The sequence below is a fragment of the Salmo salar genome, chromosome ssa17 (genome assembly GCF_905237065.1).
Source record: "Salmo salar chromosome ssa17, Ssal_v3.1, whole genome shotgun sequence".
Taxonomy (NCBI): Eukaryota; Metazoa; Chordata; class Actinopteri; order Salmoniformes; family Salmonidae; genus Salmo; species Salmo salar.
In genome coordinates, this window is record NC_059458.1 from 77,973,076 (window position 1) to 77,997,635 (window position 24,560).

A 24,560-nucleotide genomic window follows, 5' to 3' on the forward strand; every position below is an offset into this window, starting at 1 on the left:
GACAGACTCACCGTCCAGGTCACCCAGGAAACACCAGACAGCTAGTTACAGGTTAATAACAGACTCACCGTCCAGGTCACCCAGGAAACACCAGACAGCTAGTTACAGGTTAATGACAGACTCACCGTCCAGGTCACCCAGGAAACACTAGACAGCTAGTTACAGGTTAATAACAGACTCACCGTCCAGGTCACCCAGGAAACACCAGACAGCTAGTTACAGGTTAATAACAGACTCACCGTCCAGGTCACCCAGGAAACACTAGACAGCTAGTTACAGGTTAATAACAGACTCACCGTCCAGGTCACCCAGGAAACACCAGACAGCTAGTTACAGGTTAATAACAAGACTCACCGTCCAGGTCACCCAGGAAACACCAGACAGCTAGTTACAGGTTAATAACAGACTCACCGTCCAGGTCACCCAGGAAACACTAGACAGCTAGTTACAGGTTAATAACAGACTCACCGTCCAGGTCACCCAGGATTACTAACTTCTGGATGATGTGGTAGTGTTCTTTAGTCTCTTCCAGGACTTTCTGTGGAGAAGAGGGAAGGAGAAATTCAGTGTCTTTCACAGGACTATGGGAGTCCCTAAGACCGGCGCGACGTAGCCAGCCAGCAGACCGGCGCGACGTGGATAGCCAGTAGACCGGCGCGACGTGGATAGTAGACCGGTGCGACGTAGATAGTAGACCGGTATGATGTAGATAGCCAGTAGACCGGTACGACGTAGATAGTAGACCGGTACGACGTAGATAGCCAGTAGACCGGTACGACGTAGATAGCCAGTAGACCGGTACGACGTAGATAGCCAGTAGACCGGTACGACGTAGATAGCCAGTAGACCGGTACGACGTAGATAGCCAGTAGACCGGTACGACGTAGATAGCCAGTAGACCGGTACGACGTAGATAGCCAGTAGACCGGTACGACGTAGACAGCCAGTAGACCGGTACGACGTAGACAGATAATAGACCGGTACGACGTAGACAGATAATAGACCGGTACGACGTAGACAGATAATAGACCGGTACGACGTAGACAGATAATAGACCGGTACGACGTAGACAGATAATAGACCGGTACGACGTAGACAGATAATAGACCGGTACGACGTAGACAGATAATAGACCGGTACGACGTAGACAGATAATAGACCGGTACGACGTAGACAGATAATAGACCGGTACGACGTAGACAGATAATAGACCGGTACGACGTAGACAGATAATAGACCGGTACGACGTAGACAGATAATAGACCCGATGCGCGTAGACAGATAATAGACCGGTACGACGTAGACAGATAATAGACCGGTACGACGTGAGACAGATAATAGACCGGTACGACGTAGACAGATAATAGACCGGTACGACGTAGACAGATAATAGACCGGTACGACGTAGACAGATAATAGACCGATGCGCGTAGACAGATAATAGACCGGTACGACGTAGACAGATAATAGACCGGTACGACGTAGACAGATAATAGACCGGTACGACGTAGACAGATAATAGACCGGTACGACGTGAGACAGATAATAGACCGGTACGACGTAGACAGATAATAGACCGATGCGGCGTAGACAGATAATAGACCGGTACGACGTGAGACAGATAATAGACCGGTACGACGTAGACAGATAATAGACCGGTACGACGTAGACAGATAATAGACCGGTACGACGTAGACAGATAATAGACCGATGCACGTGAGACAGATAATAGACCGAGCGACGTAGACAGATAATAGACCGGTACGACGTAGACAGATAATAGACCGTGCGACGTAGACAGATAATAGACCGATACGACGTAGACAGATAATAGACCGGTACGACGTAGACAGATAATAGACCGGTACGACGTAGACAGATAATAGACCGGTACGACGTAGACAGATAATAGACCGGTACGACGTAGACAGATAATAGACCGGTACGACGTAGACAGATAATAGACCGGTACGACGTAGACAGATAATAGACCGGTACGACGTAGACAGACAATAGACCGGTACGACGTAGATAGACAATAGACCGGTACGACGTAGATAGACAATAGACCGGTACGACGTAGATAGACAGTAGACCGGTACGACGTAGATAGACAGTAGACCGGTATGACGTAGATAGACAGTAGACCGGTATGACGTAGATAGACAGTAGACCGGTATGACGTAGATAGACAGTAGACCGGTATGACGTAGATAGACAGTAGACCGGTATGACGTAGATAGCCAGTAGACCGGTATGACGTAGATAGCCAGTAGACCGGTATGACGTAGATAGCCAGTAGACCGGTATGACGTAGATAGCCAGTAGACCGGTATGACGTAGATAGCCAGTAGACCGGTATGACGTAGATAGCCAGTAGACCGGTATGACGTAGATAGCCAGTAGACCGGTATGATGTAGATAGCCAGTAGACCGGTATGATGTAGATAGCCAGTAGACCGGTATGATGTAGATAGCCAGTAGACCGGTATGATGTAGATAGCCAGTAGACTGGTATGATGTAGATAGCCAGTAGACCGGTATGATGTAGATAGCCAGTAGACCGGTATGACGTAGATAGCCAGTAGACTGGTATGATGTAGATAGCCAGTAGACTGGTATGACGTAGATAGCCAGTAGACTGGTATGATGTAGATAGCCAGTAGACTGGTATGATGTAGATAGCCAGTAGACTGGTATGATGTAGATAGCCAGTAGACTGGTATGATGTAGATAGCCAGTAGACTGGTATGATGTAGATAGCCAGTAGACTGGTATGATGTAGATAGCCAGTAGACTGGTATGATGTAGATAGCCAGTAGACTGGTATGATGTAGATAGATAGTAGACCGGTATGATGTAGATAGATAGTAGACCGGTATGATGTAGATAGATAGTAGACCGGTATGATGTAGATAGCCAGTAGACCGGTATGATGTAGATAGATAGTAGACTGGTATGATGTAGATAGATAGTAGACTGGTATGATGTAGATAGATAGTAGACTGGTATGATGTAGATAGATAGTAGACTGGTATGATGTAGATAGATAGTAGACTGGTATGATGTAGACAGCCAGTAGACTGGTATGATGTAGACAGCCAGTAGACTGGTATGATGTAGACAGCCAGTAGACTGGTATGATGTAGACTGGTATGATGTAGACTGGTATGACGTAGATAGATAGTAGACTGGTATGATGTAGACTGGTATGATGTAGACTGGTATGATGTAGACTGGTATGATGTAGACTGGTATGATGTAGACAGTAGACTGGTATGACGTAGATAGTAGACTGGTATGATGTAGATAGTAGACAGTAGACTGGTATGACGTAGACTGGTATGATGTAGATAGTAGACTGGTATGACGTAGATAGTAGACTGGTATGACGTAGATAGTAGACTGGTATGACGTAGATAGTAGACTGGTATGACGTAGACAGTAGACTGGTATGATGTAGATAGTAGACAGTAGACTGGTATGATGTAGATAGTAGACTGGTATGATGTAGACAGTAGACTGGTATGATGTAGACAGTAGACTGGTATGATGTAGATAGTAGACTGGTATGATGTACACACACACAGCTAGTTTGATAAAGCAGACAAACAGATGCTGACCTTTGACTCTGTTGCCAGCAGCTCCTCAAACACCTTCTCTAGTGTCCAGCTGGAGAGAAAAGGGAGACATGGTAGAAATGTTAGGTTAGGTTCCTGATCCTCAACCCTCCTCTAGAGGCTGGGGATTTTACCTGGACTCCAGGTATTTTCTACCAGAGGCTGTATTTTGTAGGCAGGGCTACCCACTAAAGGGTATGGTCCCTGGGTAAGACTTCCTACTACAGGCTGGGGATCTTACTTGGCCTCCAGGTATTCTCTACTAGAGGGGATCTTACTTGGCCTCCAGGTATTCTCCACTAGATGGGATCTTACTTGGCCTCCAGGTATTCTCCACTAGATGGGATCTTACTTGGCCTCCAGGTATTCTCCACTAGAGGGGATCTTACTTGGCCTCCAGGTATTCTCTACTAGAGGGGATCTTACTTGGCCTCCAGGTATTCTCTACTAGAGGGGATCTTACTTGGCCTCCAGGTATTCTCTACTAGAGGGGATCTTACTTGGCCTCCAGGTATTCTCTACTAGAGGGGATCTTACTTGGCCTCCAGGTATTCTCTACTAGATGGGATCTTACTTGGCCTCCAGGTATTCTCTACTAGAGGGGATCTTACTTGGCCTCCAGGTATTCTCTACTAGAGGGGATCTTACTTGGCCTCCAGGTATTCTCTACTAGAGGGGATCTTACTTGGCCTCCAGGTATTCTCCACTAGATGGGATCTTACTTGGCCTCCAGGTATTCTCCACTAGATGGGATCTTACTTGGCCTCCAGGTATTCTCCACTAGATGGGATCTTACTTGGCCTCCAGGTATTCTCCACTAGATGGGATCTTACTTGGCCTCCAGGTATTCCCCCACTAGATGGGATCTTACTTGGCCTCCAGGTATTCTCCACTAGATGGGATCTTACTTGGCCTCCAGGTATTCTCCACTAGATGGGATCTTACTTGGCCTCCAGGTATTCTCTACTAGAGGGGATCTTACTTGGCCTCCAGGTATTCTCTACTAGAGGGGATCTTACTTGGCCTCCAGGTATTCTCTACTAGAGGGGATCTTACTTGGCCTCCAGGTATTCTCCACTAGATGGGATCTTACTTGGCCTCCAGGTATTCTCTACTAGATGGGATCTTACTTGGCCTCCAGGTATTCTCTACTAGATGGGATCTTACTTGGCCTCCAGGTATTCTCTACTAGAGGGGATCTTACTTGGCCTCCAGGTATTCTCCACTAGATGGGATCTTACTTGGCCTCCAGGTATTCTCTACTAGATGAGATCTTACTTGGCCTCCAGGTATTCTCCACTAGATGGGATCTTACTTGGTGTCCAGGTATTCTCTACCAGAGGCTGTATTCTCTAGGCAGGGCTGCCCACTAAAGAGTATTGTCCCTGGGTAAGGCTACCTTCTAGAGGCTGGGGATCTTACTTGGCCTCCAGGTATTCTCGTGGCAGCTCCTCCAGCTCCTCGCTGCCCATTCCTGAGGACCGGACCTCCTGTTCCACCAGAGAGTCTACCAGGACCCTGAAGTAGGCCCACACACTGTCCTCCCACGACTCACACACTGGGAGCAACTAGAGGGGAGAGACAGAGAGACAAATCACTATTACCACTCTACTATAGTCCCGTCTACCACCACTCTGCTATAGTCCCGTCTACCACCACTCTGCTATAGTCCCGTCTACCACCACTCTGCTATAGTCCCGTCTAGCACCACTCTGCTATAGTCCCGTCTAGCACCACTCTGCTATAGTCCCGTCTGCTATAGTCCCGTCTACTATAGTCCCGTCTACTATAGTCCCGTCTACTATAGTCCCGTCTACTATAGTCCCGTCTACTATAGTCCCGTCTACTATAGTCCCGTCTACCACCACTCTACTATAGTCCCGTCTACCACCACTCTACTATAGTCCCGTCTACCACCACTCTACTATAGTCCCGTCTACCACCACTCTACTATAGTCCCGTCTACCACCACTCTACTATAGTCCCGTCTACCACCACTCTACTATAGTCCCGTCTACCACCACTCTACTATAGTCCCGTCTACCACCACTCTACTATAGTCCCGTCTACCACCACTCTACTATAGTCCCGTCTACCACCACTCTACTATAGTCCCGTCTACCACCACTCTACTATAGTCCCGTCTACCACCACTCTACTATAGTCCCGTCTACCACCACTCTACTATAGTCCCGTCTACCACCACTCTACTATAGTCCCGTCTACCACCACTCTACTATAGTCCCGTCTACCACCACTCTACTATAGTCCCGTCTACCACCACTCTACTATAGTCCCGTCTACCACCACTCTACTATAGTCCTGTCTACCACCACTCTACTATAGTCCTGTCTACCACTGTCCAGTCTACTACCTCTCTACTATAGTCCTGTCTACCACCACTCTACTATAGTCCCGTCTACCACCACTCTACTATAGTCCTGTCTACCACTGTCCAGTCTACTACCTCTCTACTATAGTCCTGTCTACCACCACTCTACTATAGTCCCGTCTACCACCACTCTACTATAGTCCCGTCTACCACCACTCTACTATAGTCCCGTCTACCACCACTCTACTATAGTCCCGTCTACCACCACTCTACTATAGTCCTGTCTACCACCACTCTACTATAGTCCTGTCTACCACTGTCCAGTCTACTACCTCTCTACTATAGTCCTGTCTACCACCACTCTACTATAGTCCCGTCTACCACCACTCTACTATAGTCCCGTCTACCACCACTTATATAGTCCCGTCTACCACCACTCTACTATAGTCCCGTCTACCACCACTCTACTATAGTCCCGTCTACCACCACTCTACTATAGTCCTCTCTTATGTGAACATTGTTGTTAGATATTAACTTTGACAATGCGTTTCACTTTCCATGACACCCCCCCCCATCTTCCTCCTCCACCTGACCCCCCCCCATCCTCCTCCTCCACCTGACCCCCCCATCCTCCTCCACCTGACCCCCCCCCCATCCTCCTCCTCAGGGAGATGACCACACAACATACCCGTTTGAGGTTCCCACTCAGAACAGCGTAGATGGCTCTCTCATATCTGCTGAAGTGTTCATTATCAGCCATCCTCCAGCAGCACACCTTCCATACACAGCGCTGAGGGTTCCCCTCCACCGGTAGCAGCTCTGCACCGCCTGGACACACACAGTTCCATTACAGACCATTCATAGGGATGTGTGTTTAGGGCTGTTATGGTGACCGAATTACCGCCACACCACGGTAACTAAACTTCTCTAAGCTCTGATGCTGCTGATGGTCATTGGTAGTCTACCAAACTCGCTGGTCATTGGTAGTCTACCAAACTCGCTGGTCATTGGTAGTCTACCAAACTCGCTGGTCATTGGTAGTCTACCAAACTCGCTGGTCATTGGTAGTCTACCAAACTCGCTGGTCATTGGTAGTCTACCAAACTCGCTGGTCATTGGTAGTCTACCAAACTCGCTGGTCATTGGTAGTCTACCAAACTCGCTGGTCATTGGTAGTCTACCAAACTCGCTGGTCATTGGTAGTCTACCAAACTTGCTGGTCATTAGTAGTCTACCAAACTTGCTAACTGCCTGGTACTCAGCATTCTATCGGCAGGATTTATTAGACTTTTTAAAATGTAGATGTTCCAAAGGTCAGCATCAGTGTCTTGTAGGCTGTGTGTGGAAGCCAGGAGATGCTAAACGTGTTTATGTTAATTAACGGTCAATTACCGTGAGACCTGCAGCTATTTACAATCACCGGCTGACCAAATGTCACGACGGCCACTCGGTGTTGTACATCTGTTGGTGAGAGTGTACGGTGGAGAACTGACCTCCGTTGATGTTGGGGTCGTGGTACAGCTTCCACCCCTCCAGAGTAGCAGCTCTCCATGCCTGGCCACAGCGCTTACACAGCCTCTGGGCCTGCACACAACCACACATCACTAGAAACCAGTTCAGTATAACCCTCCCATCCACCAGGTGGCGCTGTACTGAGATCAGTCTCAAAACGCCACCCTATTAGCTATACACTGCACTACTTTTGACCAGAGGACTATGAGCCCTGGTCAACAGCAGTGCACTATACAGGGAACAAAACGGTGCCTGTTTCTCACCTCGTCAGTCATGCCCGCTCGGAGGAGGGTGAACAGGTACTTCAGCAGTCTGGCATCATCCTCTCTGTCCAGGTCTGCCAGAGGACGTCTCTGTCTGACGGGGGCGTCAGGGTCCTACAGACACACACACTTACTTTATGTTCTAAGTAAAACCATGTATTCCCTATCATGGCATAAGAGGAGAGCATGTAGGAGAGTGTGTGTGTGAGAGAGAGAGCTAGACTGTGAAGAGTAGGCCTAAAAGTCCCTCTTACCAGCTCAGTAACCAGGGGAACATTGTAGCCTGTGAAGAGTAGACCTAAAAGTCCCTCTTACCAGCTCAGTAACCAGGGGAACATTGTAGCCTGTGAAGAGTAGACCTAAAAGTCCCTCTTACCAGCTCAGTAACCAGGGGAACATTGTAGCCTGTGAAGAGTAGACCTAAAAGTCCCTCTTACCAGCTCAGTAACCAGGGGAACATTGTAGCCTGTGAAGAGTAGGCCTAAAAGTCCCTCTTACCAGCTCAGTAACCAGGGGGAACATTGTAGCCTGTGAAGAGTAGACCTAAAAGTCCCTCTTACCAGCTCAGTAACCAGGGGAACATTGTAGCCTGTGAAGAGTAGACCTAAAAGTCCCTCTTACCAGCTCAGTAACCAGGGGAACATTGTAGCCTGTGAAGAGTAGGCCTAAAAGTCCCTCTTACCAGCTCAGTAACCAGGGGAACATTGTAGCCTGTGAAGAGTAGACCTAAAAGTCCCTCTTACCAGCTCAGTAACCAGGGGAACATTGTAGCCTGTGAAGAGTAGGCCTAAAAGTCCCTCTTACCAGCTCAGTAACCAGGGGGAACATTGTAGCCTGTGAAGAGTAGGCCTAAAAGTCCCTCTTACCAGCTCAGTAACCAGGGGAACATTGTAGCCTGTGAAGAGTAGGCCTAAAAGTCCCTCTTACCAGCTCAGTAACCAGGGGAACATTGTAGCCTGTGAAGAGTAGGCCTAAAAGTCCCTCTTACCAGCTCAGTAACCAGGGGAACATTGTAGCCTGTGAAGAGTAGACCTAAAAGTCCCTCTTACCAGCTCAGTAACCAGGGGAACATTGTAGCCTGTGAAGAGTAGGCCTAAAAGTCCCTCTTACCAGCTCAGTAACCAGGGGAACATTGTAGCCTGTGAAGAGTAGGCCTAAAAGTCCCTCTTACCAGCTCAGTAACCAGGGGAACATTGTAGCCTGTGAAGAGTAGGCCTAAAAGTCCCTCTTACCAGCTCAGTAACCAGGGGAACATTGTAGCCTGTGAAGAGTAGACCTAAAAGTCCCTCTTACCAGCTCAGTAACCAGGGGAACATTGTAGCCTGTGAAGAGTAGACCTAAAAGTCCCTCTTACCAGCTCAGTAACCAGGGGAACATTGTAGCCTGTGAAGAGTAGGCCTAAAAGTCCCTCTTACCAGCTCAGTAACCAGGGGAACATTGTAGCCTGTGAAGAGTAGACCTAAAAGTCCCTCTTACCAGCTCAGTAACCAGGGGAACATTGTAGCCTGTGAAGAGTAGGCCTAAAAGTCCCTCTTACCAGCTCAGTAACCAGGGGAACATTGTAGCCTGTGAAGAGTAGGCCTAAAAGTCCCTCTTACCAGCTCAGTAACCAGGGGAACATTGTAGCCTGTGAAGAGTAGGCCTAAAAGTCCCTCTTACCAGCTCAGTAACCAGGGGAACATTGTAGCCTGTGAAGAGTAGGCCTAAAAGTCCCTCTTACCAGCTCAGTAACCAGGGGAACATTGTAGCCTGTGAAGAGTAGGCCTAAAAGTCCCTCTTACCAGCTCAGTAACCAGGGGAACATTGTAGCCTGTGAAGAGTAGGCCTAAAAGTCCCTCTTACCAGCTCAGTAACCAGGGGAACATTGTAGCCTGTGAAGAGTAGGCCTAAAAGTCCCTCTTACCAGCTCAGTAACCAGGGGAACATTGTAGCCTGTGAAGAGTAGACCTAAAAGTCCCTCTTACCAGCTCAGTAACCAGGGGAACATTGTAGCCTGTGAAGAGTAGGCCTAAAAGTCCCTCTTACCAGCTCAGTAACCAGGGGAACATTGTAGCCTGTGAAGAGTAGGCCTAAAAGTCCCTCTTACCAGCTCAGTAACCAGGGGAACATTGTAGCCTGTGAAGAGTAGACCTAAAAGTCCCTCTTACCAGCTCAGTAACCAGGGGAACATTGTAGCCTGTGAAGAGTAGGCCTAAAAGTCCCTCTTACCAGCTCAGTAACCAGGGGAACATTGTAGCCTGTGAAGAGTAGACCTAAAAGTCCCTCTTACCAGCTCAGTAACCAGGGGAACATTGTAGCCTGTGAAGAGTAGACCTAAAAGTCCCTCTTACCAGCTCAGTAACCAGGGGAACATTGAATCCTGTGCTGGATGTGTTTCTCCTCAGTTTCAGAACATGAAGGGTATTCTCCCTGAAAGTCAAACAGAATATTAGCCAAGGAACATGGTCTTCCTAACGACATACAAGTGCTTGTCTCTCAAATGACTCCAGCTACTTACCAGTAGACAGACTTGGCATAGTATTCAATGTTGTCAGAGAAGTCCCCGATTTCATCTTTGGCGATACTCTCTAACCAATCCACAACCAGCTAAGAGAGAGGAGGTGAAACGATTATGTAAAACTGTATGTCTCCATTACAACCATCCATCAGACTAAACAGGACTGTACCACTAGAGACAGACAGGGGATTACAACCATCCATCCATCAGACTAAACAGGACTGTACCACTAGAGACAGACAGGGGATTACAACCATCCATCCATCAGACTAAACAGGACTGTACCACTAGAGACAGACAGGGGATTACAACCATCCATCCATCAGACTAAACAGGACTGTACCACTAGAGACAGACAGGGGATTACAACCATCCATCCATCAGACTAAACAGGACTGTACCACTAGAGACAGACAGGGGATTACAACCATCCATCAGACTAAACAGGACTGTACCACTAGAGATAGACAGGGGATTACATCCATCCATCCATCAGACTAAACAGGACTGTACCACTAGAGACAGACAGGGGATTACAACCATCCATCCATCAGACTAAACAGGACTGTACCACTAGAGACAGACAGGGGATTACAACCATCCATCCATCAGACTAAACAGGACTGTACCACTAGAGACAGACAGGGGATTACAACCATCCATCCATCAGACTAAACAGGACTGTACCACTAGAGACAGACAGGGGATTACAACCATCCATCCATCAGACTAAACAGGACTGTACCACTAGAGACAGACAGGGGATTACATCCATCCATCCATCAGACTAAACAGGACTGTACCACTAGAGACAGACAGGGGATTACAACCATCCATCCATCAGACTAAACAGGACTGTACCACTAGAGACAGACAGGGGATTACAACCATCCATCCATCCATCAGACTAAACAGGACTGTACCACTAGAGACAGACAGGGGATTACAACCATCCATCCATCAGACTAAACAGGACTGTACCACTAGAGACAGACAGGGGATTACATCCATCCATCCATCAGACTAAACAGGACTGTACCACTAGAGACAGACAGGGGATTACAACCATCCATCCATCAGACTAAACAGGACTGTACCACTAGAGACAGACAGGGGATTACAACCATCCATCCATCAGACTAAACAGGACTGTACCACTAGAGACAGACAGGGGATTACAACCATCCATCCATCAGACTAAACAGGACTGTACCACTAGAGACAGACAGGGGATTACAACCATCCATCCATCCATCCATCCATCCGACTAAACAGGACTGTACCACTAGAGACAGACAGGGGATTACAACCATCCATCCATCAGACTAAACAGGACTGTACCACTAGAGACAGACAGGGGATTACATCCATCCATCAGACTAAACAGGACTGTACCACTAGAGACAGACAGGGGATTACAACCATCCATCCATCCATCAGACTAACAGGACTGTACCACTAGAGATAGATAATAGGGGAGGTGGTGTGTGTGTGTTTGTTTTTGTGTATATACAGTAACAGTCAAAAGTTTGGACACCTACTCATTCAAGGGTTTTTCTTTATTTTTTACTCTTTTCTACATTGTAGAATAACAGTGAAGACATCAACACTATGAAATAACACATATGGAATCATGTAGTAACCAAAAAAAGTTTTCAACAAAACAGATTCTTCAAAGTAGCCACCCTTTGCCTTGATGACAGCTTTAAACACTCTTGGTATTCTCTCAACCAGCTCCATGAGGTAGTCACCTGGAATGCATTTCAATTAACAGGTGTGCCTTGTTAAAAGTTCATTTGTGGAATTTCTTTCCTTCTTAATGCATTTGAGCCAATCAGTTGTGTTGTGACAAGGTAGGGGTGGTATACAGAAGATAGCCCTATTTGGTAACAGACCAAGTCCATATTATGGCAAGAACAGCTCAAATAAGCAAAGAGAAACTACAGTCCCTCATTACTAAGACATGATGGTCAGTCAATCAGGAAAACTTCAAGAACTTGGAACGTTTCTTCATGTGCAGTCACAAAAACCATCAAGCGCTATGATGAAACTGGCTCTCATGAGGACCGCCACAGGAAAGGAAGACCCAGCGTTACCTCTGCTGCAGAGGATAAGTTCATTAGAGTTACCAGCCTCAGAAATTGCAGCCCAAATAAATGCTTCACAGAGTTCAAGTAACAGACACATCTCAACATCAACTGTTCAGAGGAGACTGTGTGAATCAGGCCTTCATGGTTGAATTGCTGCAAAGAAACCACTACTAAAGGACACCAATAAGAAGAAAGGACTTGCTTGGGCCAAGAACCACGAGCAATGGACATTAGACTGGTGGAAATCTGTCCTTTGGTCTGATGAATCCAAATTTGAGATTTTTGGTTCCAACTGCCGTGTCTTTGTGAGACGCAGAGTAGGTGAACGGATCTCCGCATGTGTGGTTCCCACCGTGAAGCATGGAGGAGGAGGTGTGATGGTGCTTTGCTGGTGACACTGATTTATTTAGAATTCAAGGCACACTTAACCAGCATGGCTGCCACAGCGTTCTGCAGTGATACACCATCCCATCTGGTTGCGCTTAGTGGGACTATCATTTGTTTTTCAACAGGACAATGACCCAACACACATCCAGGCTATTTGGCCAAGAAGGAAAGTGATGGAGTCCTGCATCAGATGACCTGGCCTCCACAATCACCCGACCTCAACCAACAAGTGCTCGGCATATGTGGGAACTCCTTCAAGACTGTTGGAAAGGCATTCCAGGTGATGCTGGTTGAGAGAATGCCAAGAGTGTGCAAAGCTGTCATCAAGGCAAAAGGTGGCTACTTTGAAGAATCTAAAATAGATTTTGATTTGTTTAACACTTTTTTTGGTTACTACATGATTCCATATGTGTTATTTCATAGTTTTGATGTCTTCACTATTATTCTACAATGTAGAACATGTTGACTGGTACTGTATGTGTGTGTGTGTGTGTGTGAGAGAGACTAACCTGACTCTGGCGTACTACAGCATCTCTCTGGAAGAGTTGTTCCATCACCACCTTCTCACTAACACCGGGAGCCTGTGGAGAGATGGTCACACACACAGGAGACAGGAAGCTTACTCCATTTCCTTCTCCGTCTCTCCATCACACAGCAAGAAACACCTGTAGTTCCCTAATGACATCATAGTTCTAGAGGTGTACTCACAGCCACATCCACCATGATGTCATCCTCCAGCTCTGACTGGATCCTGTCTCTGAGAGGGGGGGGGACACACACAATGATGTAACAAAGTCAAACCACGCGTCTCCATAGCAACACCATTCCTCTATGTAGTGATGAGGAAAATAAATGCAAAAATCGATAGTTACATGTGGGGATATTATTTTGGACGACATACCGTATCGACATGTTTTTGTGCTAGTTGGCTGTACCTAAACTTTTCCTTCATAGCTTGTTCTCTTTCAGCATTAAAATGATTTTTTTCATGGCTCTAACTTGTCCCTCTGCAGCAGACATATGGTGAGCATATGTTTGGAACATCGAATCGCAATAAAATCCCAATACATATGGTATCGGCATGTAAGTATTGTAATATCGTTTTGTGAGTTCCCTGGTAGTTCACAGCCCTAATGTATATTAAAACATGTAAAAAACGAGAGAGAGAATGGAAGGCACGAACAGACAGATATGCGTGGAGAGAAAAATATGGGGTTTCCCAGAAAGAGAGACAGGGAGCTAGAAAGAGGTAAAGAGAGAGAGAGACAGACCGCCAGACGGACACTAACCTGTATAGAGAAGAGGTAAAGAGAGAGAGAGAGGCAGGCAGGCAGACACAGACAGACACTAACCTGTATAGAGAAGAGGTAAAGAGAGAGAGAGGCAGACGGACCGCCAGACAGACACTAACCTGTATAGAGAAGAGGTAAAGAGAGAGAGAGAGGCAGGCAGGCAGACACAGACAGACACTAACCTGTATAGAGAAGAGGTAAAGAGAGAGAGAGGCAGACGGACCGCCAGACAGACACTAACCTGTATAGAGAAGAGGTAAAGAGAGAGAGAGGCAGACGGACCGCCAGACAGACACTAACCTGTATAGAGAAGAGGTAAAGAGAGAGAGCCAGACAGACAGACACTAACCTGTATAGAGAAGAGGTAAAGAGAGAGAGAGAGGCAGACAGACCGCCAGACAGACACTAACCTGTATAGAGAAGAGGTAAAGAGAGAGAGCCAGACAGACAGACAGACACTAACCTGTATAGAGAAGAGGTAAAGAGAGAGAGAGAGGCAGACAGACCGCCAGACAGACACTAACCTGTATAGAGAAGAGGTAAAGAGAGAGAGCCAGACAGACAGACAGACAGACAGACACTAACCTGTATAGAGAAGAGGTAAAGAGAGAGAGCCAGACAGACAGACAGACAGACACTAACCTGTATAGAGAAGAGGTAAAGAGAGAGAGCCAGACAGACAGACACTAACCTGTATAGAGAAGAGGTAAAGAGAGAGAGCCAGACAGACAGACAGACAGACACTAACCTGTATAGAGAAGAGGTAAAGAGAGAGAGCCAGACAGACAGACAGACAGACAGACACTAACCTGTATAGAGAAGAGGTAAAGAGAGAGAGCCAGACAGACAGACAGACAGACACTAACCTGTATAGAGAAGAGGTAAAGAGAGAGAGCCAGACAGACAGACAGACACTAACCTGTATAGAGAAGAGGTAAAGAGAGAGAGCCAGACAGACAGACAGACACTAACCTGTATAGAGAAGAGGTAAAGAGAGAGAGCCAGACAGACAGACAGACACTAACCTGTATAGAGAAGAGGTAAAGAGAGAGAGCCAGACAGACAGACAGACACTAACCTGTATAGAGAAGAGGTAAAGAGAGAGAGCCAGACAGACAGACAGACACTAACCTGTATAGAGAAGAGGTAAAGAGAGAGAGCCAGACAGACAGACAGACACTAACCTGTATAGAGAAGAGGTAAAGAGAGAGAGCCAGACAGACAGACAGACACTAACCTGTATAGAGAAGAGGTAAAGAGAGAGAGCCAGACAGACAGACAGACACTAACCTGTATAGAGAAGAGGTAAAGAGAGAGAGCCAGACAGACAGACAGACACTAACCTGTATAGAGAAGAGGTAAAGAGAGAGAGCCAGACAGACAGACAGACAGACACTAACCTGTATAGAGAAGAGGTAAAGAGAGAGAGCCAGACAGACACTAACCTGTATAGAGAAGAGGTAAAGAGAGAGAGCCAGACAGACACTAACCTGTATAGAGAAGAGGTAAAGAGAGAGAGCCAGACAGACACTAACCTGTATAGAGAAGAGGTAAAGAGAGAGAGCCAGACAGACACTAACCTGTATAGAGAAGAGGTAAAGAGAGAGAGCCAGACAGACAGACACTAACCTGTATAGAGAAGAGGTAAAGAGAGAGAGCCAGACAGACAGACAGACACTAACCTGTATAGAGAAGAGGTAAAGAGAGAGAGCCAGACAGACACTAACCTGTATAGAGAAGAGGTAAAGAGAGAGAGCCAGACAGACACTAACCTGTATAGAGAAGAGGTAAAGAGAGAGAGCCAGACAGACACTAACCTGTATAGAGAAGAGGTAAAGAGAGAGAGCCAGACAGACAGACACTAACCTGTATAGAGAAGAGGTAAAGAGAGAGAGCCAGACAGACACTAACCTGTATAGAGAAGAGGTAAAGAGAGAGAGCCAGACAGACAGACAGACACTAACCTGTATAGAGAAGAGGTAAAGAGAGAGAGCCAGACAGACAGACACTAACCTGTATAGAGAAGAGGTAAAGCGAGAGAGCCAGACAGACACTAACCTGTATAGAGAAGAGGTAAAGAGAGAGAGCCAGACAGACACTAACCTGTATAGAGAAGAGGTAAAGAGAGAGAGCCAGACAGACACTAACCTGTATAGAGAAAAGGTAAAGAGAGAGAGCCAGACAGACAGACAGACACTAACCTGTATAGAGAAGAGGTAAAGAGAGAGAGCCAGACAGACAGACAGACACTAACCTGTATAGAGAAGAGGTAAAGAGAGAGAGCCAGACAGACAGACAGACACTAACCTGTATAGAGAAGAGGTAAAGAGAGAGAGCCAGACAGACAGACAGACACTAACCTGTATAGAGAAGAGGTAAAGAGAGAGAGCCAGACAGACAGACAGACACTAACCTGTATAGAGAAGAGGTAAAGAGAGAGAGCCAGACAGACAGACAGACACTAACCTGTATAGAGAAGAGGTAAAGAGAGAGAGCCAGACAGACACTAACCTGTATAGAGAAGAGGTAAAGAGAGAGAGCCAGACAGACAGACAGACACTAACCTGTATAGAGAAGAGGTAAAGAGAGAGAGCCAGACAGACAGACAGACACTAACCTGTATAGAGAAGAGGTAAAGAGAGAGAGCCAGACAGACAGACACTAACCTGTATAGAGAAGAGGTAAAGAGAGAGAGCCAGACAGACAGACACTAACCTGTATAGAGAAGAGGTAAAGAGAGAGAGCCAGACAGACAGACAGACACTAACCTGTATAGAGAAGAGGTAAAGAGAGAGAGCCAGACAGACAGACAGACACTAACCTGTATAGAGAAGAGGTAAAGAGAGAGAGCCAGACAGACAGACACTAACCTGTATAGAGAAGAGGTAAAGAGAGAGAGCCAGACAGACAGACACTAACCTGTATAGAGAAGAGGTAAAGAGAGAGAGCCAGACAGACAGACAGACACTAACCTGTATAGAGAAGAGGTAAAGAGAGAGAGCCAGACAGACAGACAGACACTAACCTGTATAGAGAAGAGGTAAAGAGAGAGAGCCAGACAGACAGACACTAACCTGTATAGAGAAGAGGTAAAGAGAGAGAGCCAGACAGACAGACACTAACCTGTATAGAGAAGAGGTAAAGAGAGAGAGCCAGACAGACAGACACTAACCTGTATAGAGAAGAGGTAAAGAGAGAGAGCCAGACAGACACTAACCTGTATAGAGAAGAGGTAAAGAGAGAGAGCCAGACAGACAGACAGACACTAACCTGTATAGAGAAGAGGTAAAGAGAGAGAGCCAGACAGACAGACACTAACCTGTATAGAGAAGAGGTAAAGAGAGAGAGCCAGACAGACACTAACCTGTATAGAGAAGAGGTAAAGAGAGAGAGCCAGACAGACACTAACCTGTATAGAGAAGAGGTAAAGAGAGAGAGCCAGACAGACACTAACCTGTATAGAGAAGAGGTAAAGAGAGAGAGCCAGACAGACAGACAGACACTAACCTGTATAGAGAAGAGGTAAAGAGAGAGAGCCAGACAGACAGACAGACACTAACCTGTATAGAGAAGAGGTAAAGAGAGAGAGCCAGACAGACAGACAGACACTAACCTGTATAGAGAAGAGGTAAAGAGAGAGAGCCAGACAGACAGACACTAACCTGTATAGAGAAGTGGTAAAGAGAGAGATCCAGACAGACAGACACTAACCTGTATAGAGAAGAGGTAAAGAGAGAGAGCCAGACAGACAGACAGACACTAACCTGTATAGAGAAGAGGTAAAGAGAGAGAGCCAGACAGACAGACAGACACTAACCTGTATAGAGAAGAGGTAAAGAGAGAGAGCCAGACAGACAGACAGACACTAACCTGTATAGAGAAGAGGTAAAGAGAGAGAGCCAGACAGACAGACAGACACTAACCTGTATAGAGAAGAGGTAAAGAGAGAGAGCCAGACAGACAGACAGACACTAACCTGTATAGAGAAGAGGTAAAGAGAGAGAGCCAGACAGACAGACACTAACCTGTATAGAGAAGAGGTAAAGAGAGAGAGCCAGACAGACAGACACTAACCTGTATAGAGAAGAGGTAAAGAGAGAGAGACAGACAGACAGACACTAACCTGTATAGAGAAGTGATGAGGCGCCAGGTGACCATCTCCTGCTGTAAAAGCCATCTCATACCAGCAGTCTTAGAGGACTTCTGTTGTCCTGGTGCTGCCCTCGATACCAGCCTCTGGAGCATGCCCACCTGGTACACACAATACACCATTATGACTGTGTTCATAAGGGCAGCATAGCTATACATGCACCATTATCACTGGGTGTTCATAAGGGCAGCATAGCTATACATGCACCATTATCACTGGGTGTTCATAGGGCTGCATAGCTATACATGCACCATTATCACTGGGTGTTCATAAGGGCAGCATAGCTATACATGCACCATTATCACTGGGTGTTCATAAGGGCAGCATAGCTATACAGGCACCATTATCACTGGGTGTTCATAAGGGCAGCACAGCTATACAGGCACCATGATCACTGGGTGTTCATAAGGGCAGCACAGAGCTCTGCATATAAACACACAATGACTCACTCACACACACACACACACACACACACACACACACACACACACACACACACACACACACACACACACACACACACACACACACAGAGGAGCAAACCTCCTGTTCCACAAACTCTTGCACACACACACGGGTTCTATAACACACACGGGTTCTATAACACACACGGGTTCTAAAAAACACACACACTCACTAGCATACACACAGTAGGGGAAGTTGCGTCAGGTAAGTGAGAAAACGGTACCTTATCTTGACAGATGGCTTCATACTCCTCCAGCAGGTCAAAGACAGCAGTGGAGGAGTGTCTGAGATAGGACTGGAGGAACTCTGAGAACAGACTGACTGACGCTGCAGGACACCAGAGCAGCAGGAGAGAGAGAGGGAGGGGTCAAAGGTCAGTGTTGTATTCTATACATTTACAGAACAACACCTAGCCTCTGTACGACACTACCCTCTGTAACCTGTTTCCCTAAATCTGGACCATGAAGTCATTTATACGTGCTGATTTTCAGACCTGGCTGGAACACCAGGGAAATGGAACTGCTGGGGAGAAAATAAATCAATCTGACCAGCCTCTCCAGGATCCTCCTCCTTCAGCATTACAGAGGACATGTTGATGTCGTCAGTAAAGCTGGTGTCCCCCAGTCCCAGCCCGGACAGAGGAGACGGGTACAGGCTGTTCGTCCAGTCACTGTCATCCAGGTTCTGGAGCCCAGAGGGAGTCAAAAACACAGAAACAATCAGCGTGTGGATCGGCCTCAAAGTTGCATACTTGATTAAAAGGTAGTCAGTGAAATGATGTTTCGCACGAGCAGCACCGCAGATATTGCAATGAGCAAGATGCAACACTGACACAGTATCTGCACGGGTTCGCTTCACACTCTTACAACATGGTAGCTACATGACCAAAACGGTGAAGAAGTTAATCCTCACGCTCCAACGCTCTTCAGTTGTGGAAAATTGACCCACTATACTGTTTACTTTGTGCATCTACGTCATATCACTGAGTCTACCTTTAATAAGAGTCAACAGGTGATGAATGGTGATGCAGTGTGGTTTAATTAGCTATTCTATTGGCTAGGTTCTTCTGTCTCCGGATCCCCTCTTTGGAGACAGACAGAACCACACAGTGTCTGGCAGCAGACAAAACACCCAGTCAAGACTGGTATCCATCTCCTCACCATGCTCATACTGCCAAGGGGAGGTCGTGGTGTATGGATGAAACGAGGAGTCCTGCGCCCTGTCGCCAAGATGGCTGACACATCTGGGTTCCTAGCAGCAGTCTTCGGGGTGACTGTAGGGAGAGGAAGTAGGAATAACCACTAGAGTACAATCTGTTACAACAGTATAGCCTTGTCTCCGGTCATTCTGGGAGACACCAACGAGTGGACGGTGAGAGTCTGGGGTAACAAACCGGACATTATTTGATCTAGATGTCTTTATCGTGGTTGACAGTGGTTTTACCTTCAGCCAAACAATGCTCTCCTAGCAGAGCCAGAGGGCTGTGTTGGTAATGAAGAGGACAGACTTACAGGACTGTTTGAAGAGGGATCCAGGTGTGTGGCAGAGCAGGGAACGGGCAGGTGTGGTGGTACTACCTTGGTTGTCATCACGAGGAGAAAGGACTGGACAACAACGGTCAGGGAATATAACTGGATAGTTACTGTAACTAAAAGACACACCTTATGCAGTCATATAACAGCCCCATGAGACTTCTGTTAGCTACCTATTAGTCTGAACAACAGTGTGTGAGCAATGAGCATCAGTAATACAGGTATAATGGTATAACATAGACAAAGCACAATCCACAAAGACAACAGGTAGGTAGGTTTTCCATGTCAACAGCCCAATAAGGATACAGTTGAATTGAGCCTTCTTCTGAACTGAACTCTTTCGGCGTGCTGCTCTGGTCACTTCAGCATCCCGTACAATAGGCGACAGCAACTCATTCTGGTCCCTACACAGAGGAACCATGTTTGTTCAGATACTGTAAAGCAGGGTTTTGATTCAGCCCTACACAGAGACACGTGGCCTGCTCCTGGCCCATGCTCATTGACCAGAGATAGTTTGACGGTAAACAAAGTGCTCAGAAGTCATTTATTTTGTATTTTGGAGAAACAGCTTGCGCCTACATACACAAGTTCACCAGCGTTCTAGTAATACCTTAACTTAGGTACGTGAACCCTGGCAGTAGTGGTGCCTGGAGAAATTTTGCAAATCATTTCCCCAAACGGCCTGCCCCACGAAAGGAAAGGCGCCCTGTGTGAAAAATTCTATGAGAAAAAGTGACATACTCTGAATGATCTAAAATGATAAATCCCATATTGGGATGAATTAGGCTGTCAGCTGAGTAAGAAAATTCACAGGTTTCAATTTTTTTCTGCACTCTTAAATTCCCATGTTTTCAATTGATTTTTTAATTTTATTTTAAAGGACGTTCTAAGTCCATAACAATGCTTAAATCACAACAGGAAACAACTTGAGGTCTGAGAGAAATCTAAGACATTTTGAGTGTAGTTTCCCTTTAATTCAAGTGTGCAGGCACCTAGCACTGTTTGATTAGCAGTGTTTCTGTAGCACAGGCACCTAGCACTGTTTGGTTAGCAGTGTTTCTGTAGCACAGGCACCTAGCACTGTTTGGTTAGCAGTGTTTCTGTAGCACAGGCACCTAGCACTGTTTGATTAGCAGTGTTTCTGTAGCACAGGCACCTAGCACTGTTTGATTAGCAGTGTTTCTGTAGCACAGGCACCTAGCACTGTTTGGTTAGCAGTGTTTCTGTAGCACAGGCACCTAGCACTGTTTGGTTAGCAGTGTTTCTGTAGCACAGGCACCTAGCACTGTTTGGTTAGCAGTGTTTCTGTAGCACAGGCACCTAGCACTGTTTGGTTAGCAGTGTTTCTGTAGCACAGGCACCTAGCACTGTTTGGTTAGCAGTGTTTCTGTAGCACAGGCACCTAGCACTGTTTGGTTAGCAGTGTTTCTGTAGCACAGGCACCTAGCACTGTTTGGTTAGCAGTGTTTCTGTAGCACAGGCACCTAGCACTGTTTCTGTAGCACAGGCACCTAGCACTGTTTGGTTAGCAGTGTTTCTGTAGCACAGGCACCTAGCACTGTTTGGTTAGCAGTGTTTCTGTAGTACAGTCACCTAGCACTGTTTGATTAGCAGTGTTTCTGTAGCACAGGCACCTAGCACTGTTTGGTTAGCAGTGTTTCTGTAGCACAGGCACCTAGCACTGTTTGGTTAGCAGTGTTTCTGTAGCACAGGCACCTAGCACTGTTTGGTTAGCAGTGTTTCTGTAGCACAGGCACCTAGCACTGTTTGGTTAGCAGTGTTTCTGTAGCACAGGCACCTAGCACTGTTTCTGTAGCACAGGCACCTAGCACTGTTTGGTTAGCAGTGTTTCTGTAGCACAGGCACCTAGCACTGTTTGGTTAGCAGTGTTTCTGTAGTACAGTCACCTAGCACTGTTTGATTAGCAGTGTTTCTGTAGCACAGGCACCTAGCACTGTTTGGTTAGCAGTGTTTCTGTAGCACAGGCACCTAGCACTGTTTGGTTAGCAGTGTTTCTGTAGCACAGGCACCTAGTGCACATTGCTGCGCCTAAAATGTTAAGAAACAATATTTTATCAACATTTTAAGCTAAAAATTCTGGGCCCGGTTTCCCAAAAGCATCTTAAAGAGCGACTGCTTTTATAAAGCAACAAATCCCTTTGAAAACAGCCCATGTGGCATCGATATGAATCAGAAACAGTTAGCTTACTCTAGTGTCAAAATGGACTACACAGTGTAAATAGGATCATTTTGGTCATAAAGTCAGTCTCGTCTAAGACAGAGTTTGAACTTTGTGTGTCACAACAGGTAAATGAAGTTTGGGTTTTGAGCCCACTAACATGAGGTTAACAGCTGTGGTGATTGCTCTGTCTGGCAGCTGACTTAGTTCACATAAAAGACAACACATTGCATTTTTTTTTTTTTTTACTTGAGAAATACTGCACCAAACATCTTAGATGTGAAATAGCACAACTAAAACTCCACTGGCAAACACGTCAACATGTATCTTAGATTCATTCTAACTTAGTCTTAAGATGCTCTAGGGAAACCGGTCCCAGATCTATTCCATCAGCCTTAAAGGATTTTACGTATAACTTTACCTCCACTACACTACTTTAATACGCATCATGGGGATTAAGAAAGTCATAAACGCAATGCGCACTGAAAAATAAGTGGGTGTCTGGCAGTCACTAAACTAAAACGGGGGGGATCCTCTATGGGGGAAATGAATGGGAAGATGAATGGCGTTGAAGCAGCACATAGCGCCCTAGACCAGAACTAAAATTACGCTAGCTAGCTGTGATCCAGAATCAATATATTAAGTTAAACAAGTTACTGAACACTTCAAATGAACTAAAACGCCAGCAAACGTGAATTACTATAAAAGACCCATTAGCTAACTAGCTGGTGGTACAAACAAACCACTTACTAGACAGCTGCAAGACACGTTCAAACGACTTGTTAGCTAGCTAACTTAGCTATATATTATTATACCTGCCATTACAAATCTACAGACCGCGTAGTCATGTAGTACAATCACTAAACACTGTAACAATGTCACATACGTCCCTGTAATTCATCTTTTTCTATCAGCATAAAAAGCATTTTACCAGTCCATGACAGCAGGATATCAACTCCACAGCAAGATAATCCTGTTTGCTAGCTTCTACTTTTGGTTCCCGCTCGACAAGGAATTACAATCGAGCTCCAATACTGTTTAATACACCCCCATTAAATAGAGCCAATCTCCTATTATTTTGCGACGCAAAATCATTCGTAAAATCTAAATAAAGTAATTTTAAATGGGCAAATCAGTGTTTACTAGTCATTAAATCATATTTGAGATTATACTCGATTACTTTGGACTGATGACCAAAAAAAGCTGCTACCATAGAGATAGATAGAGAATTCATGTTTTTATATATGTGCCATTATAGCGTCTGTGAGCACACGGGCAGCGCCATTGAGGCCATTTCTATTTGAAGTAGTCAATTTTCTTATTCACGATTGTCTGATCCCTCCTGATGACCCAGTTAGACATGACTCCAACAGAGTCATCAGGAGGGACCAGACAATAAAGTTGGAAGTCTCACCCAGTTAACTACATTACAATGGTGGAAACCCTCAATAGAGCTACACACGCTAAAACAGTCTCTTGGCCATTACAGGTCTCTATTATTCTCTATGACTGCAGCGCGTCATCTACTCCACAGGCTGTGAAGGAAGAGTCGTCATGTTGCGCTCAGTAGCGGACCATTCCTACAGCGCCACCCTCGGGCAGCAACAGTTAAATGTCCGTATTCTTCTCTTTTTTTCCCTCATGAACTGGTTATTCTCTCGGCCTACACTTCTTTAAATGATCTCATTTACCAAGGCATTCTTTCTTGATATCATGGCAATGTATTAAACATGAACTTGTAGCACGTAAAATGATATAACATATAGCTATGAGTGCAGAATGTTTCACTTTGACACAATTTGTCTTAAAACATAAAACAAAAGTCCATGTATTTTCATTTTATTATAATTTTTTTTTTTCATGTGGTCAGTAGCAGTCCATTTCAGACGGAGAGTGCAGGGCCATATCAATGTTTCATCAAAGTCCATGTTATTTTCCTGCATGTTGAAGAACAGGAAGTCTATCTGTCCATAGAGTTTCCTGGAGGCCCAGAATAGCACCGTTGTGTTGTGTGTTTATATCATTCAGGCTTTCCAAGGATGCTGTGTGTTTCTGAGACAAACGTCAGACAGGCTGAGTGGTCACACCCTGCGAGAGGCTGGAGAAGTCCATAGATTGAGTCCCAAATGGCACCCTATTCCATATATAGTGAACTACTTTGACCAGAGCCTGGACGCACCCTATTCCCTATATAGTGAACTATTTTTAACCAGAAACCTATGGAACCTGGTCAAAAGTAGT

General features: G+C 46.0%; 1 protein-coding gene across 2 annotated transcripts in view; it reads right to left on the bottom strand.

Annotated features, from left to right (window-relative positions):
• LOC106598668 (nuclear pore complex protein Nup107) overlaps window positions 1-23,541 on the bottom strand; it is a 37,341-nt gene extending 13,800 nt beyond the window's left edge. Inside the window, exons 1-17 of one of the 2 annotated variants that reach the window (XM_045700192.1) lie at window positions 23,251-23,541; window positions 20,447-20,544; window positions 20,120-20,212; window positions 19,769-19,881; window positions 19,157-19,292; window positions 18,832-18,935; window positions 18,117-18,244; window positions 13,410-13,458; window positions 13,211-13,282; window positions 10,225-10,313; window positions 10,058-10,136; window positions 7,728-7,841; window positions 7,446-7,536; window positions 6,641-6,780; window positions 5,043-5,188; window positions 3,624-3,672; window positions 469-538 (exon numbers count right to left, since the gene is read on the bottom strand). In XM_045700192.1, the coding sequence (XP_045556148.1) occupies window positions 469-538; window positions 3,624-3,672; window positions 5,043-5,188; window positions 6,641-6,780; window positions 7,446-7,536; window positions 7,728-7,841; window positions 10,058-10,136; window positions 10,225-10,313; window positions 13,211-13,282; window positions 13,410-13,458; window positions 18,117-18,244; window positions 18,832-18,935; window positions 19,157-19,292; window positions 19,769-19,881; window positions 20,120-20,212; window positions 20,447-20,544; window positions 23,251-23,258 (1,579 nt within the window). In that variant the 5' untranslated portion in view covers window positions 23,259-23,541. The remainder of the gene's footprint in view (window positions 1-468; window positions 539-3,623; window positions 3,673-5,042; window positions 5,189-6,640; window positions 6,781-7,445; window positions 7,537-7,727; window positions 7,842-10,057; window positions 10,137-10,224; window positions 10,314-13,210; window positions 13,283-13,409; window positions 13,459-18,116; window positions 18,245-18,831; window positions 18,936-19,156; window positions 19,293-19,768; window positions 19,882-20,119; window positions 20,213-20,446; window positions 20,545-23,250) is intronic. The other variant, XM_045700191.1, reaches the window with a different exon arrangement.
• Window positions 23,542-24,560: the final 1,019 nt, after the last annotated feature.